The 14,493-nt window shown below is 43.2% G+C and overlaps 2 protein-coding genes across 3 annotated transcripts in view; both read right to left on the bottom strand.

The window, feature by feature from the left end:
- The window catches only part of LOC130104491 (cyclin-dependent kinase-like 1), a 58,595-nt gene that overhangs the window by 16,553 nt on the left and 27,549 nt on the right, over positions 1-14,493 (bottom strand). The window lies entirely within an intron of this gene.
- LOC130104478 (uncharacterized) lies at positions 9,477-11,842 on the bottom strand. The gene is made up of 2 exons (XM_056271044.1): positions 10,800-11,842; positions 9,477-10,172 (listed from the first exon to the last, which is right to left on the bottom strand). Exons 1-2 carry the CDS (start codon positions 11,388-11,390, stop codon positions 9,579-9,581), a joined length of 1,185 nt encoding a protein of 394 aa, XP_056127019.1. The 5' UTR covers positions 11,391-11,842; the 3' UTR covers positions 9,477-9,578.

Raw genomic sequence — 14,493 nt, 5'->3', positions numbered from 1 at the left:
GGAAGGGCCCGGGACACTGCTGTCAAGTGTTTGGGGATGACAGGAAGACCAACCACAATGCTGACTCCAACCCGAATGACCTCATTTCACCCCAGGCAAACTAGAAAAAGGTATTAAACCCATCCACTTAGTATTGGCCACAGAATCTATGAATTCCCCCGGTCATTGAAGCGTGTTCTCCTCTCCGAGCCACAAACCGCAGGCTTAGGCCTCCTCTTCCCTTGTAACACTTCCGGTGTACTATTGACGCCATTTCATTACAGACCTTTCCATCTTTGATGGTTGCATGTTACTTCAAACTTTGCTATCTTGCCACTGCTCTTTTCTGTTGTGCTCTGTTCCTTTCAGTTCACCTAGAAGACAGAGCCTATCTGAGACAACAAGGAACGCTGAATAATAGTTTGACAAACCAAGCCGTTAGCATCAACAGGTGACCACTAAGCTACCGCCCTGTTAAATTTTATTCAGGCCCATACTGACCTACCTAAATTGTCCCACCGAATGATTTAACTGTCTGCATCAGTTAACCAAAATTTTCATACACGGCATAGCCCGTATTATAGCTCGTTAAACGTAGAACGAAATTGCACTGGTCTCTCTGCGTGTGTTGTGTTCCTCTCGCCCACAGTGAAGCCAGTTTGTTCCGGTCCTACAGTCCCACAACCCGCTGGGACAACCTCGACACATGGCTGACGGCCATGACGGCTAACTTCCTGCCCGAGGACGCTAGTGACTCAGAGCCTCGAGCCAAGAGCATCGCAGACGTGGACAAGCTGACGGCGCACAAACCAAGCCAAAGCTCCCACGACAAAGACCGGTCATACACGTCAACCTCACTTGCCAGCTCATCACACAAGAACGTCTCCACGAAAGGAGCCGCATCGCCCTGGAGCACAAAGTTGCAACGCTAAGGATGCAAGCCGAGGATGACAACGACCCCTAGCTACAAGAAGGAAGTGGAAAGACTTCAAACTGCCCTGTCTGACCTTCGTCGACACACAGACCGAAGAGAGCAGTCAGAGAAAAGAACCAGAGAGGAAATCAACGAGAAACTCCGACAAAGTGACGCCCCTTGCAAAGAGCAGAGACTGAACTTAAAGAGACTCGTAAGCCACAGCCTGTGAAAGAAACTCGCAAGAGGCCCGTGCCACAACCCACAAGCTCGTTCAGCAGAGACTGAACTAAAAGAAAGAGACACTAAAGCCAAGGCCTTTAAACACTTACACACGGGCCGAGCTGAAATCCATGAACCTGCTCAACAGAGACACGATCTCAAAGACAAACTTAACATTTGTCCACACCGAGTTGAAACACTCTTATAGACTGCAGCATGACCGGAAAAGGGGAAACACACACCACAAGTTTCCCCTGACTGGTCTGCACCCTTCAGCCAAGAACCCAGAGCTGTAAAGAGGGGTTGAAAGCCCACTGTTCAAAACATCACCAGCCGCTGCGGCAGGCCTTCATTAAAGAATTCTCTGATCCAGAATCCGAAAAGACTTTGAAAAAAAACAACACAATCTACTCTGTCTCTGAACACTACTCAGAGCTGCCTCTCGAGGGCGCCCCACCAAACCATCGCCCTGTTTACAGAGAGCCAAGACCATTCCAGCCTGGAGCTGTACCCCTCTCAACATGCCACTGGTAAGCACAAGTCTGAGCACACATCAGACAAACACAGTGCCGCCACGTCCCAGACAGCCGAGACACTGGAGTCGCTGAAAAGCTTCTTCACAAAAGACTTTCCAAAAATTCAAGAGGTACGAGCCTTACATCCTATGGCTGAGCGTCATACCTACAGCAGCACACAGCCACCACAGCTGACAGCTGCACAGCCTGAGCGAGACAGCACAGTTTCCCACAGCTGGGTACGAAACCCCAAAAGACCTGATCAAAAGGGGGGGTGGGCCCGGAAACTCTGCCTACCCATCACTCTAGACAATGAGGTGAGCCTTGAAACCCGGGTAGACACCGGCTCAAACCTCACTCTAATGTCAGCTCAACTCTTTGAAAAAACTCAGTGCTAAAGCTAAGAGCGAAGATCGAACTCTTATACCCCAACTATGTGAGCTGAATGTGCAGTCGTACAGCCAGAACGACCTCCGGCTCGAACAGAGAGCTCCCACTTACCTGACAATTGGTCTGTTGAGGCCTACCCACCCGGTGCACATCTCACAAATGGACATGTACCCCTTTCCGATGTGCAAAGACCTGCTAGAATGCTCTGAGCTTTGATTAGACTTCAAACACCTGACCGTCTGGGCCCAAGTTCAAGAACCCCGCCCCTCCAGTCACACAGGTCACCAAAGCCAGACTCCAAGGTCACAGAGTTCCCAGGAACTTCAGCAGCCATCCAGGAATACACAGCCTCAGCACCAAGTCAAGGTTCAAGTTCGCGACCCTGCACCTTCCAGCTCGCCAAATACCACGCAATGCCCACTCAACGATGCGTGACCTAATGCAGAAGGCCTCCTCACAAAGACTTCCTAAAACCCCACTGACTTTGAACTGCACAAACACAGTGCAAGACTCTTCTAAAAGGGTCCCTGATCAGCATAAGGACATAGAACTTTTAAGAATAGACGAAAATGTGTGCTCAAAGAGACACAAGACTCTGCAATAGGAAAATTTAGAACTTTACTGATTTAAAGAAAATCTCTAATAGACGTGCACACCTCACCTGCCAATAGACTACGCACGACTCCTTCGAGCCAAGCATTTGCTACATGCTGGTTGAAATGACACTGCTAAACATTACTTTCTATGACAATGAAGGGTTACAAGAAACACTAGCTCCAAATAGGGCATACGTCACCTTAACGCCAGGGTGTAGGAAAACCACCACAGTTTTAAACTACCGTTAACCTACAGGCGTGCTTTTGATCGTTGCGATCCAACCAGAACACAACGTGCGATACGCATTTTGATCGCTGGCTTGTCCACATGCAGATAAAACGATAGCTGGAATTGACATCTCTACTTTAAGTAAAAAGCCTTAGATTTCCAACTAAAAGTAGCATGTTCAGCAGTAAAGCGTAAGTCTGTTTGACACAGAAACCTCATCTCAGCAGCTTGTAAACTGTACCGATATCTATTCTGCTTTACTTAAAAGAAATCCAAATTGTAATATGACTAAACCTGTGTCTAACAAAGAAAGCTCAGGAAAAAGTTATATCTAGGTAGACCTGGGTGATGCTCCCCTTTCTACAAATGTAAAGGCCTTACAAATTATTGTTAGATTGATGTAATTCACCTAAATTTTACCTGCATCTACAAGCAGAGAACTACCTAGCGATTTAATACTGTTTCATCGCCGAAAAGTCAGCATTTATGCACGAGAGGGACATAACTATATATGCTTAGACAAGCTTTGACTTCCAGCAAATCTATTTCCTTACTCTGTAAACAAATAGATTAAGTTGCATAAAATAAAGAGAACAGTTCCACGAGTAGAATGAGCAAATGCCAAAACACATCTGCATTTTACTTAATGTAACACCGAGTTCTGGAAGGTCTTAAAATATAAGTGCCTCCTGTTAACCCGTTTAAACATGCATAATTCATGTAACATGTACAGACATTTTTCAGGGACTGTTGAATTGTCTGACATGCTCTGGTTCCCATGACAACAACCTGTCACAGGAAGTGCTAACTTGTGATGTCACTTTGTATACAAACCAGCCTAGGTGGCTACGTTAACCTAGCATCCCTCCAGCTTACGCTAAGCTACGCTAAGCTAACCTAGCATCCATCCAGCTTAGGCTAAGGTAAATAATAACTTCTACAGTTAGCAGTTAGCATAATTTTCTTGAGCCCTTAATCACCGCTTGTGTTCACACAAGGCAAAGTATTCTAAAATACTTTCCGTAACACCAGTTAGGGTTTCTAATTATTCACTTCCCATGGTTTTGATCACGTTTATCCCCTTCTGCTTTTAATAAATAAAAAAATAAATTTTTTTTTTGCTCTTCTTTAAGTTTTTTTGTTGTTGTTCATTTCTTCGACTTGAATAATAATAGCAGTCAGTTATTCAGTCATCTATATGCTTTAATTTAATTTCCTCTCTTATTCTAATGTGGTTCCAGTCCCCATAGGGCCCAGAAAGGAAACAGAGACACCTGTACTTGTGATTGTGTTTATTTTCAACAAGCGCACTCATTTTTGTGACCCTGAAACACAAGTATTTCAGCACTTCACTAGGGCACAACTATAGTCCAGAGAATTGATAATAAGCATTATTCGAATAGGACAGCTGTCCTTTTTCCCCCTATCATTCACTTCGTCAAGCCGTAGTGACCCACTAGTTAAGTCCAGATAAATAATTTCGTCTTAAGACAATTATTTCATCGCGGCTATCCCCTTCACAGGACATACTCTCGGAACCACATAAAGTCTTGGCCTCCTAACATCCACAGCTAAGATAAGGATACAAGACACACTTCACTAGCTAGCCACACGTGAAACGCCTAGCTTTATGCTACATACCTAGTGAACCCGTTAAACCGTGGTTCTGAACTTTTAGGGTCATGCATTAGTCTCTCCCCACAAGTGTGACAAAAGTCACAGAGCCCCTGCTTCACCTGACCTTAACCTTTCAGCTTACCAAAGACTATGACAAAACAATGGACACTATGAGAAACCACCTCTCATCCCCTCCAACCACCCACGGACGCCGTCTGCAAAAACCGACGACCGGTTCAGCCAACCTGCGTCAACAAGCACATGCTGCGTGCACTAAACAACATTCAGCGTTCTGCACCTGATGCCATCACCGCGCCACAGCTTGTGATGCCACAGTGCAAAAGGGGGGTAATGCCAATGTATGCCGCTGCACGCCGCAGCACCAGAGACACTTGCAAGACACCGAAGCAAGTGGCATACCGGCGAAATTTTTCCTCCCTTTCTCTCTTTCTCTCTCCCTTTCACTTTTACCAGGATGCTGCTGTGCCTCCAGCCAACCAGAGGGCAACCGCACTCGGACATCTCACCAGGTCTGGCACCAGGACTCCTTTTCTGCCGGACCCGCACTCAGAAAGTGAATGTGCCACCTGATCCTTACAACGCCTACAGAACACACTACCCCAGCGTAACAACACAATACAGCTGGGTAGGTGCCGATGGACAAAGGACTCCCGCACTCACGCTGAGACCGTGGTTGAACACATGCTCAAGCAACTTGAGAAAATGACTGTCACGAGCACTCACAACAGAGTGCATCCCTGCAGACCATCGACAAGACACTGAAGGGAACTGTGGTAACTTTCAACACTCACAGCGTTGAACCCCATGCACTCCAACACTCACTCCATGAAACAGCTGTTTACTGTCTTCCAGAATGACTTTGCTCAAACTCAGCTGGTAACAGCCCTGATGACAAACCTGCTGCAGGGGGTGAACTCCTCCATCGACAGCCTCGCCAGGGGTAGAATTCCACCGCACCTGATACCCTTAAGCCTCGTGAAAACCGTGCTGGCGTCCGACAATCACCACGCCACGAGTACAAATACACCTTTCCTACTCTCTGGGTAGTGCCATCCCTCTCTGCGCCGACTACAAGCAGAGAAGTTGGGGGGTTTTCTCTTGAACTTGCCCATCATAGAGTCAAGCCGAATCTACCGGCTCAAGAACATTGTCAAGGTCAGATTTTGAAAAGTAACATTCACATCAAGATCCACACGCCGGACGGGGTTGACTGCAACGACGGCAACACAAAGCCGTCCTAAGCTCCGAACCCGTACGTGTGCACATTGACCAAAGAAATTCACTATCTCTGCCCTAACAAGCCTCTCCTCAGAGACAACACTGACGGAATCTGCGGGCTGCAGATCAGCGACACCCGCTGCCCTGCCGAAGCCAAGCTACGCACTCAAGGCATCAAGACCCAAGCAGAGAGTGTAAGTGACAGGCGGCTCGCTAACACTCCTGTGCGCACAGCTGCACTCACTTACGACCAGAATGACACCGACACCTGTGTCACCTCGCTCCACTAGAGCCTGTGAATCCAAGCACCGGAAAGTGCCATCCTTCACCTTGACGACCTGGCATGGTACCATCTTCCATGCAAAGAGTACAAATTAAAACTGGAAATCCCATCCTTCTCCAGGTACCACACTTTCACCCTAACTCCAGAACGGGAGTTGTGGTTTGCGAAAGGGGGGTGATCCCAGCTAATTGACATTGCTCCTATCGACACAGCTCTCCAAGCTTTGTCTCGACTACCCATTCTGACTACCTCACCTGTTGTCCAAGCCTGGACCGCAGCCGACACTGCACGGTGTACCTCTATGGTAGTCAGACACACCCTGACACTGGGCTTGACCTTCATCCTATACAGGAGACTCAACGAGATACAAACATCTTCAGCCAAGCTCACGAAAGGTTTCGGACGAAACCCGCAAAAAGGGGGTGCCAAGTCAGAGACCAGGCCAGAGGCAGCTTCGAACCTCATAGAGCTGAATCCTCAGCCCTAATAACCACCTGCTGCATGAGTCATGATTCACCTGCCATCCGTCCATTGTGATGATTGTTGTCCGATTAAGTCCACACAGGGACTTCATCAGACAAAAAGGGGGACTGTAAGGACTGGGCTAAAAGGGTGAATCTGAATAACTAAATACATCCTGCTAAAGACCCAAAAAGACTGAATGCAACACACACACACACACACACTCTCTCTCTCAGGAATGGCCAGAGTAATAAAATGCTTGAAACATTCCATGCCCTCCCCCATCTCTGCAAGAGAGATAACAGAACTCTAACACACACACACACAAACCAACACACACACATAATGGACCTTTACATTACACGCATAAAACGAGCCATTACCAATTGTATACGATATATTCCTGTATGTCTGTGTGTTTCCCAGTCCATGGTAGTTTAGAAATGATCTCCTAGCGTATCAGTGAAACTCTTGAGAGTTTAAAAGTTATGTATTAAGATGTATCTTCATATTCCAATTATGTGTAAATGTTGTGTTTGGTACCGTTTTAATTATCTCGTTCCAACTGATTTGGTCAGATACAGAAGATTACAGTAAAATGTATGTTTTCTATGTTTTTATCATCTTGTGGAATGATTCTGACAAATTCTGACTGGTCATAAAAGAGGCGGACACGGCCATAGTTTAACTTTGACAAGACAAAGAGAATTTGGCCGCCAAAAGTTTCGTTGAATGTCATTGGCCAGTTCGCACCTCAGAGGTGTGGACTCCAGTTCCTCTAAAGAGGACTGAACCTCCCTCTGGACTCTCTCTTCCTCCCGTGTCCTCGTGTCATGATGTAACGTCTCGCCTCCGGGCGAGTTCTTCGCCTTTCTTTTATTTGTTTCTAGTTTAGTTTGTGTTTTTCAGTTGTAGATAAGTCTCTGTGTTTAATTCCAATCGACGATTGAAAAGAAAACCCCGTGACATATCTCTTCAGCAAATCCATCTACAAGGGACCTTTAAACGAGCGCGCGCTCGCTTTGAAGGAGAAACACGCGCACGTGACCGCGTGACGCGCCGGACCGAGCGAAGCACGCGCTTCTTTGCCAGCCATGCACAGATGGAACATTAACTCCTCGTGATTCCTCCGTTCTACGAAGTGAAACGAACTCAGCCGAACTATTTTCCTTTGGTAATGTTACCCCAAAGACTGTGAACCTCCGTTCAACACGCGCGCCAAGCAGCCCACGTGACGCTTCCTCACACACAAAGGACTCAGCTCACGCGGCCGGACAGGGCCGTACAGGAATGCCTCGACACAGAGAGAGACCATAACATAAGTTGATTGCAAGTATAATCTCTTTATAGAGCTTCTAAGAAGTTTTAAGATGATGTTTCGTGTTGTAATCGGAGAGGTGAATGTCTTCCTGCCAATGAAATTCTCCCAATTTCTCTGTTCTCTCTCTCCCCATCCCCTTTCCTCTCTCTCTTACTCGCTCACGCGTGTACGTTATCCATTGTCCAAACTTTATGCATTTCTCGTTCATTGATGTCTTATTGTATTGTTCATTGTTGTCTATGTGTTTGTAAATACATATATCCCATGTAACCGTAGTAAATACATAAGTAGTCATGCCTCTATTAAATTAATTATATATTCATTAGATTGATGTGCTGTCTCTTTGCTCAATTTCAAGTCACTTAAGTGCCAAAGGTCTAACTTATGCTACAAGCTTTACGAATTAAAGATACTTTAAAGAGTAACGTTATGTGTTGATAGGGCGGGAAACCCAATTCTTCTGGCCAGATAATTGCGTTTCCTGAAATCCTATAAAGTAAGATGATATTGTGGATCCCACAAATATTATCCTGACAATTGAGCTAATTCATTTTACCTGTTTGTGAAACATGGTCCGTGTAATTAACTACAATCAACTTGTGGTTAATTTCCGGGATTCACACGTATGCATGCAGGTAAAATGACAGATCCTCCCTTAGAGGGAGATTACATTTAATGTAAGACTGATCTAATCCAAACATGTATGAATAATTATTAATTACCAATTATTAATTATGATATGCAAATTCCCCACGGATTAGATCCGCCCTGAATCCTTACACCATGCAGAGAGAGAAAGCTGTCAAACTGTTGCACAACAGTATCACCTGCAATGGACAAACACAAAGAATGAATTACATCAATGTAAATGGATGGTTATTTATATATACCTGGTACAGGACATTGATGTAAATATATTTATTTAATCAGAGTTTGAACATGAGAGGAAGACTAATGCATTTAAATGTGTAACATCTAATTATTTACTGTTTAAGCCCCTATCATACTCCCATTTCATACTCTTTGTAAGAAAGCATATTAAAAAACAAACTTAAACTAATCTTCAAAATGTTCTTAAGATCAAAGTACTGAGAACACAGCATACTGCACTGTGTGCAACCTTTATTTTCCTATAATATTCCTACCAGCTGAAACTCCTCCTGTCAACTGCTTGTCCTGCAGAAATCTTTGAACTAGAGACTTCATCTTTCCTTTGCACCATTCTGGGTCTCTGCTCATGACGGAAGGGTCTAAGCATGCTATCTGCCTGACAGTGGGGTATTTCAAAGGGCTCTTTTCTTGCATTTTCTTAACGATTCTGGAGAGGCACGTTATGCAGTCCCTTCTAAATTCGAGGACAGTGAGGTCACCTACTCTGTTGCTTGATTTGCTCTGAAGAGCCTATCAAGGAGGGATAGCACACATCATGTTAGATCATGATATAATAATATATAAGGTATGAATGCAGTGTAGTTTAAAGTTTATGTATACATATAAAACAGTAACAATGCATTACCTTAATGACAGAGTCAGCACCCAATCCAATGTCAGTGAGGCTTGCACTGACCCAGTTCTTCTGGTCATCAATGTCAAGTTTGGTCAGTTTAAAGGGAGTGATGTCTTGGAGTAGCTCCCTTTTGATGAAACGTCTCACCAGACTCTACAAAAAGGAAAAACAAATTTGTCTAATTATTTAGCATCCTGTTAACCAGCTTTGTTATTCCATCCTATACACGTATAGTTATTCAATGTGGTATACCCACTTCAAAAGTAATCATGAAACAAAAAATAGCCATTGAAAAAAAGCTGAAATTAGATTATTACCATCATTAACTCTGTCAAGTCTCTGCACAGAAATGGCAAGACTGGCTCATCAGTCTGGTATTTCTTCAAGAATGGACAAAACGTTCTGGATAACGCCAAGAAAAACTGAAGTTTGGCTAAGATCAGGGGATCTTTATTTGCTGCTTCAATGGTATCAAATGAAGAGGTTCCAGGGTTTGGTAGTTCTTTTCTACGGACTGCTTCCACATATTCTTTCAGCTTTGGCCATACCTCAATAGCTCTCTCTGCAACAGGCAGATTTTCCACCCATCGGTGTCCACAGAATGAGAGCGGAAAAAGAGATGAGCCAGTGAGTTTTGTATAATCTTCCCTTCTTCCAGGGACATTGTGAAAAACAAAGTGCATTGCTCTCAGAAGTTTCTCAATATTCCATGTGGAAAAGCCAGTCTTGAATGAGTTGTGTACTGTGTGCAGTCCACAGCTCCCGACCGAAATTAACTGCCGACCTCCATGTAGTTCACCATGTTCTTGCTGGAGATTATTGAGGAACTTAAAGTTCACGTTGGGGCCATCCATACTGATGGAAATGAGATGTTTCAGGTCTAGTAGGTGCACAGATTTCTGAGAACAGAAATAAATAAATAAATGATGAGACACCAACAAAAAATGCTGAAAAGATGTTAGACATATTTGGTTATTGCAAATTTGCTTCAACAAAAAAATTAAAGCTGAAGTCGGCAAGATTTTTTTATTTATTACTTGGACAACACTTACAAAAAATACAGCAAAAACAACTAGCCTAACTTAATATAAATTTCAAACATTATTAAAGACAATAAACTATCAGTAATAATATAAACACAAATAAATGAACTGAATAAACTGAACAAAAATGTAAAATTAAAAAAAAAAAGTGTTTCAAGGTCTTATAGGTTTGGAATGACATAAGGGTGAGTAATTAACAACTCATTTTGGGTGAACTAACCCTGTAAAGTGCATTTTCCAAACTCCTAAAAACTTTTTTACATATGGAGAACAAGTTATTCTGAGGAAACATGCTTAATTTAATGGATTTCTGATGCTCTGTGGCCTAACAGCAAATAATAAACCATCAGACAACTGACAAAATTGAGGGTGCAATACTAACGTTTTCCACTAGATGGAGGCATAGGATAAAAAGCCTAATCTTTTTCCTTTTGAGTATCAGTTATAATGACATAAATGCAAGAACAAAAGAACTATACTTACTTTGAAATGGTGCAGTAGATCTTCACTCGTTGACTGTCCCATGAACTGTGATCCCAGATAACTAGACTGGACACAACCAGCCTCCCAAAATCGAACATGGACATCTAGTTGTTTATTTTTTGTTGAGTGGTTTAAACTCTCATCAAACATCAGCACAAACGATCCTGCATTGTTAACTGCAGTAATCAGTTGATTTTTGAAGTATGGGGCAAGTCCAAATTTTAACATGTAGCTGGTTTTGTCCTTGCCACAAGAGAAGGATTTGACGATTTCAGAATCAGGAAACATTGTCTGGAACAACTCAGAAACACCTTCATTGGACGCGTAAGAGTGGTGATGGACCGCAGTGTTCAGACACCAGAGCACCTCCGCCTGCAAAGTCGCATTTGAGCCAAACGCAGATCGAAGGTCGATCGATTTTGCTCCACAAACGTTGGTGACTACAGCATCTGTTGTCGTCGTAACGTTACTTGTAGATTTGTCGGTCACACCAAAGTAACTAGACATAACGTTAGTTGTTTGCTGTCTGACTCTTACCGCCGATTTGTGGCCGTCACACTGCATGTGGGATTTTACGGCGCTGATTCCCATTGTCCCCAACTTAAATCCTTTTTTGCAAACGCCGCAAAATCCTTCATAATGTTTGCCACTAACGGGCTGCAACCATGTCCTGAAATCTTAGTTTTCCAGCCACTTCAGCTGAAATTTGCACTTTCCCATTTTCGTAGTTTCAGACCTGTCTACTGCTGTATAAAATGTCCGCGTCACCTCCGCATCACGGCAATTTTGCTCCGGCCGGAAGCAATTACCAAAATGGTTCCGCGTGTTTATCATACTAACGTACATATTTTGCGAGAGCAAATAAAAATTATGAATTATAAAGGCTATATTCAAATAAATTTATATAAAATTCTCTTCAAAACTATCATAATTTTTAATGCCCGTAGGAATCAAATTTAATGCTTTTTAATGCCTTTTAAGGCCTTAATTTTCGCAAAATCCATTTAAGGACTTTTAATGCTTTTTAATGCCCCGCGGAAACCCTGTAGTAGAGAAAACTGGAGGGGAAGAAAACGGGCGGTTTACGTATGCTTCAGGTTCATGGAATAATTAAAAAATGGTTCACTTCTCAATATACTCCCCTAATAATTATGATGTAGACTTTTTTCCATCTCTTACCAAATTACTCCTTAACTTTGTCGACTACAACTTGGTCGTAGGTATGGATGCTAATGCAGTTTGTAACCCCTTAATTGATAGATCACTTGTCTCTGTTCATGGTGATCAGGCTTCGCAGTCATTAAACGAGCTCATTGTTGATAACGACTTATGCGATATCTGGAGAGTGAAGAATGAGAACTCTAGAGATTATACTTTTTACTCAGCACGCCACAATCATTTTCGAGGTTAGATTACATTATGATTTCTAAATCCCTTACCCAAGGCATAAACCATTTTGATATTCTACCCATACTGATTTCAGATCACTCCGCTGTCATCTCCTCCGATAATTCCCCTAAGCTCCAAAAGGTGGCGTATGAATACAACTTTTTTGCAAAATTAAGATTTTGTGAAACAGTTACGTTCTAAATCATCTGTTTCTCAAAGAAAACTCGAGCTCAGCTACTAATTCACAAATCCTATGGGAAACAACACCTCTTATTTGCCTGGAAACTAAATCTACTCGAGGCCATGCACTCGGACTATGAGGGTAACAGTTACTCAAACATCAGCATCTCTTACCTGAGTGTCCATCACAGCGAAAATTAAACCTTTATCCCTACTCAAAGTGCTATAATATAAAACCAAAAAGGCCGAATTTACTCCTCAGGCATCCCTGTAGGCGCGGTGGTGTCCATCTCAGTAGTGACGCTTTTTTGGGACGTTCCCTTGCTGAAGTCAGGAAAGAACCGTAAATTACCCCCTTCATAACTCAAAGATGATGCGCTCTTGGCTCCCTGTAGGATCGCCTGTCGGTCATTGTAGCGAAGGAGCTTGAAAATCAAAGTGCGCGCTCTATTCCTGGAGGGATCCTCATTTGTGTAAAAGCGGTGCGCCCATTCGATCTTGAACGTCTTCCCTTGTAGAGCCGGAATCTACTTGGGAATATGGGTCCGCAAGAACTGAATTGCATTCCCTCCTTCAGCTCCTTCCCGTAGGCCCACCAACCTTAGGTTATTTTGTCTGGCTTTATCTTCATAAAGAAATTTGTTTCTCCTGGAGCTCCTCTAGGCAGGACTTGCTAGCAATCGAGTCGAGTACAGATCCTTGTATTCAGGGCCGGCGATTGCTATAGGCGAACTAGGCGATTGCCTAGGGCAACAAATGTGTTGGGGGCGCAGCGCACTCTAGTGTCGTCCTTGGCCTACTTCCCATTAATCACAGAATTAGAATGACAAGCGAAACAAAAACATGTTTATTAAACATGATCATCCTAAGGCGCCCCCTCAGCCACATGTTTAATTACTTGTCAACCTGATTATTAGATTGAATTGATGATTATTGTCGATCATCTCCTAACGGGGGGTGGGGGGTTTTTACGTTACGTTACGTTAGGCAAACCCTCTGGTGCACAGGGACGAAAACGGAGAAAGCAACTAGATAAAAAGAAAGCCCAGTATAGAGGTAAGTCTTCTCATCTCAGCCATTAAGGTGTCAAACGAAATAAATTTACTTAGTATTGTGCACAGGCATGCTGGCCATCGGGACTACCGGGAGATTCCGTGCTTTTTGGGCCGATACATCTCATACTTTTATTATTAATATTATTTTTTGTCTTAGTGGCCCATAAAACTCGTACATCGGCCCATTCGTTTTGTTTTGTTTAATTGGCGGCGCTGGGTTACTTCCAAGTAACAAAACTAATTATGAAAGTTTCCTTTATTTTTCAGTGCATTTGTTTTACAATATAGCCTATGGCTATTACTGTCATGGAATTAATATTATAACTATTATTATGTAGTAGTGTAATGTAGACAGACACTGTAACTAAAAGAGGTTTGAATTTTTCTTTGTTCAATTTGCACACTGAATATAGGTTGGAGCTTTTAATTTTGAACTCTCAAAGTGCACCAGATGATGAATTTAACATTAAAATGCACAACATTTTCTTACGGGGGGCATACCCCCGAAACCCCCTTAGCCTTGTAGCAGACTAATAGATGTAATAGTAATAATAGTAGTGGTGGTAGTAATTGTAATTTATATACTACAAGTTACATGGTCAGACAAAATGTATTTGTTCAATGCAACTATCTAGGATGATAGAAATATCCTTGAACGTTCTTTGTAAGAACAATTTATTACAGTTTTTGTTTAGTTTAATAAATACTTATCATTTGTAAGTATTTTTAAGGGGGGGCGCAAAACTCAATCTCGCCTAGGGCAACCAAAGGGCTAGAGCCGGCCCTGCTTGCATTATCATGCTGCAACATGAGGTGATGGTCGTGGATGAATGGCACAACAATGGGCCTCAGGATCTCGCCATGGTATCTCTGTGCATTCAAAATGTCATCAATAAAATGCACCTGTGTTCGTTGTCCATAACATCCGCCTGCCCATACCATAATCCCACAGCCACCATGGGCCACTCGATTCACAATGTTGACATCAGCAAACCACCCACCCACACAACGCCATACACCCTGTACAGTGAAAACCGGGATTCATCCGTGAAGAGAACACCTCTCCAAAG

This window comes from Rhinichthys klamathensis, unplaced genomic scaffold (assembly GCF_029890125.1).
Source record: "Rhinichthys klamathensis goyatoka isolate OS25496 unplaced genomic scaffold, OSU_Roscu_1.1 h1tg000014l_1, whole genome shotgun sequence".
Classification (NCBI taxonomy): domain Eukaryota; kingdom Metazoa; phylum Chordata; class Actinopteri; order Cypriniformes; family Leuciscidae; genus Rhinichthys; species Rhinichthys klamathensis.
Note: the sequence above shows the minus strand (reverse complement) of the source record. Positions and strands in the feature narration are given on the sequence as shown.

What these genes read in the sequence shown, in the direction of transcription:
- LOC130104478 (XM_056271044.1), bottom strand. Translation starts at nt 11,390, where the DNA reads ATGGGAATCAGCGCCGTAAAATCCCACATGCAGTGTGACGGCCACAAA. An exon ending in ATCTACTGCACCATTTCAAA is followed by an intron (nt 10,173 to 10,799) that starts GTAAGTATAGTT and finishes TTCTGTTCTCAG; the next exon opens with AAATCTGTGCACCTACTAGA.